We start from the raw sequence: 3,107 nt of genomic DNA, 5'->3' as shown, positions 1-3,107 counted from the left end.
TAAATACCAAACAGATCATGCATTTTAGCCATTCCTCATTTCGCTCAATGTAACACTGTCTTTGCATGGGCTGATTCTGTGAGAACAGCACCATCTACAGGCCTGGCATATGTACTACAGCGTCTCCAGCGCTTTCCAACGGCAATGTCCATGGCTGTCTCCTCCTGATTGGTGGAGTTGGCCCAATAGCCGTAGCGCCACTTCTGTGACGTCATAGAAGTGTTCAAATCTGGATCAGTCTGTATCAGATCCGTTGCAGCCCCTTTTTAAGAGATTTGGGTATGGAGGAAAATAGAGAGGGTTGTGTTTTCTGACACTTGGTTAGTTCCCTGGAACACCGGGGACACATATTCATGTAGAAAGACGTACAAAAGTGCATTTTGCATGATAGGTCCCCTTTAAGATAAGAAGCAGCATTTTACGGCGCCTTGAGGGGGTTTCCCGACGTGTCGTTGCAGTAAATTAAAGGGTGTGTCATGTTGTCGTTGCTGTGGACCTTCTTAATCTACCTTCTTTGGGGGCCCCCTTCTGGTCCAGGGCCCCAAGCAGTTGCCTGCCTTGCCTGTTCGCAAGCGGCGGCCATGTAGATATGGCAATGAAAAACTGAAGTCCCAGGCTCCTCCAGCAGAGCAACATGAATATATTTAGGACATAAAACAGATACAACAAATAAAACAGATAAAATAATGCATTCGGGGAAACAGAGTCAGCTATATACTGTCGGCTCGGTTTAAGATGTATGACAAAGAGTAACATGCTATGTTTCAGGAAATACATTAGCCCAAATAAATACAAATGTATTTTAAATGTCACGTTTTTCTTTACTATTTTTTCAGGAAATAGCTTTTGGTCCTGCTGCTTGCAAAATTAAGGTTTTCTCAAAAAATATTCTCTAAATTAATTTCTCTTTCAAAAATAATTTCTGTATTTTTCTAAAATATTTTCTGTATTTCTTTTAAATAATTTCTGTATTTTTCTAAAATAATTTCTGTCTTTTTGTAATAAAAAAAAATAATCTTCTATATTTTCCTCAGTGTGATTGTGTGTATTACAAAGAGTGACCTGTTTTATTTCCTGCTGCAGACGATGGAGGCCATGTTTGACTGGGAGGATGTAGAGGAGGATAAAGAGGATAAGGTATGTCTTCATGAATCAGCTGTTTTTATATTCGAGAATCTTTTACTGATTTCATTTTGATTTCTCTCGTGTTATTTAAGGAGTCCGAGCACAAAGGCTTCATGAACAAACTGTACGCCATCCAGGACGTTTTCTTCAGCGTTCAGAACGCTTTGGACGAGGTGGCGTCGAACGGAGAGAGGATCAAGAAGTGGGTTTCGTCCAAGAAATGAAAACAGTTTTTTATTTACGGTTAGAGGTTTCCTCTCGAGAGGATGAGGGGGTTAAAGCAAGATCATTGGGCCGTTGCAGGTCAGCCCCCAGTAACGCGGCTTTGTCATTTGCAGAATTTCTTAGATTTAAGCGATAATTTAGAATAAAAAATGTTTCGAAAGAAAGATCTGAATTTTTGAAATATTAAATCTGTATTTTTCCGAATAATATTCTTGATTCAAATTTTCCCCAAAAAATTATGTAATCCTTCTAATTTTTCTAAATCAATTTCTGTATTTTTCAAAATGTTTCAAAAAATTCTTTCTGAAATGTTTCAAAAAATATTTTTCAGTCATTTTCACAGATTTTCCCCCAAAATTATGTAATTTTTCTAATAGTTTCAGTATTTCAAAATGTTGTATTTGTATAAGTATTTTTAAAACCTGTGTTTTCAAATTTTTCAAACAAAGAATTTATTACTTAAATATTTCTCTCAATTTAAAAAAATAATAATAATAATTTATCTATATTTCAAAATGTTCTAACATAAATTCTCTATTTTCCCAAAGCTATGAAAACCCCCTTTAATCTGTGTTCAGGTTAATGTGTATTTATAAATATTTTCTGTATTTCCCCATGCTATAAACCCCTTTACCCTGTTCCACCCCCCCCCCCCCCCCTGCAGCACGGTGAACTGGACGGTCCCCTTCCTCAGCTGGCTGGCGATCGCTGCTCTGCTTTCTGCCGTCGTCCTCCTCTACCTCGTCCCTCTGCGCTACCTGGTGCTGATCTGGGGTCAGTGCTAATACCAACAACACAGATATACAAAGTGCTGCTAATACCAACAACACAGATACACACAGTACGTATAATACACAATATAAATACTTGTTGTCCTACAGGTGTGAATAAGTTCACAAAGAAGCTGCGCGACCCGTACATGATCGACAACAACGAGCTGCTCGACTTCCTGTCCAGAGTGCCCTCCGACGTGCAGGTGGTGAGTAGCTGCAGAGAGGGGAGGAAAACTGATAAATAAAATATTAAATAATGTGTGAATAGTCCTGATGACTTCAGATATTTAATTTGTCCCACAAAAGGAAAATATTTATGCAGAAATATAATTTTTTCTAAAATAATTTCTGTATTTTCCTATTTATTCATAAATAATTTGTGTATTTTAAAATGTTTTAAAAAATAAGGTATGTACTGTGTCAAATGTTCACAAATAATTTCTGTATTTTTCAAAAAAATTCAAAATAATTATAATTCATTTTAATTATTCATTTGACATTTCTTTTAGAATCTCTTAAAATGAATTTCCTTTGTAATATTTTTCAGATGCACTACCGCGAGCTGAGGGTGGATCCGGGTCAGAGTCCCAGCAAACGCAGATGACCGATTCAAAGTTAGCGTCTCTTCCTGTAAACATGTAAAATAATTTTATTTAAAGGGGACCTATTATGAAAAATGCACTTTCTGATGTCTTTTGTACTTCAATATGTGCCCCCGGTGTGTCGGGGAACTAACGCAGCGTCAGAAAATAAAACCCTTTCTCTTTTCCCCCGTACCCAAATCTTTTAAAAACGGGGGAACAACGGAGCTGATCCAGATTTTCTGCCGATATGACATCAAATCTGCGGCGGACCCACAGAGAGTTGCTATCTGATATTCTATCTGCTATTCTGATCAGGCATTAGCTCCGCCTCCTCTTTTTTTTTTTTTTTTAAAGCTAAGGACCCAAAATCCGCGTTTCTCTAACAGGCCTGGAACAGAGG

The 3,107-nt window shown here is 37.6% G+C and overlaps 1 protein-coding gene across 1 annotated transcript; it reads left to right on the top strand.

Moving 5' to 3' along the window:
• The first annotated feature begins 841 nt into the window (after window positions 1-841).
• LOC104948272 (multiple C2 and transmembrane domain-containing protein 1-like) lies at window positions 842-2,809 on the top strand. The gene is made up of 6 exons (XM_010774497.1): window positions 842-872; window positions 1,084-1,137; window positions 1,218-1,327; window positions 2,015-2,124; window positions 2,232-2,329; window positions 2,671-2,809. Exons 2-6 carry the CDS (start codon window positions 1,087-1,089, stop codon window positions 2,725-2,727), a joined length of 426 nt encoding a protein of 141 aa, XP_010772799.1. The 5' UTR covers window positions 842-872; window positions 1,084-1,086; the 3' UTR covers window positions 2,728-2,809.
• Window positions 2,810-3,107: the final 298 nt, after the last annotated feature.

The sequence above is a fragment of the Notothenia coriiceps genome, unplaced genomic scaffold (genome assembly GCF_000735185.1).
Source record: "Notothenia coriiceps isolate Sejong01 unplaced genomic scaffold, NC01 NC01_scaffold00000192, whole genome shotgun sequence".
Classification (NCBI taxonomy): Eukaryota; Metazoa; Chordata; class Actinopteri; order Perciformes; family Nototheniidae; genus Notothenia; species Notothenia coriiceps.
This window is presented reverse-complemented; position numbering and strand designations above follow the sequence as displayed.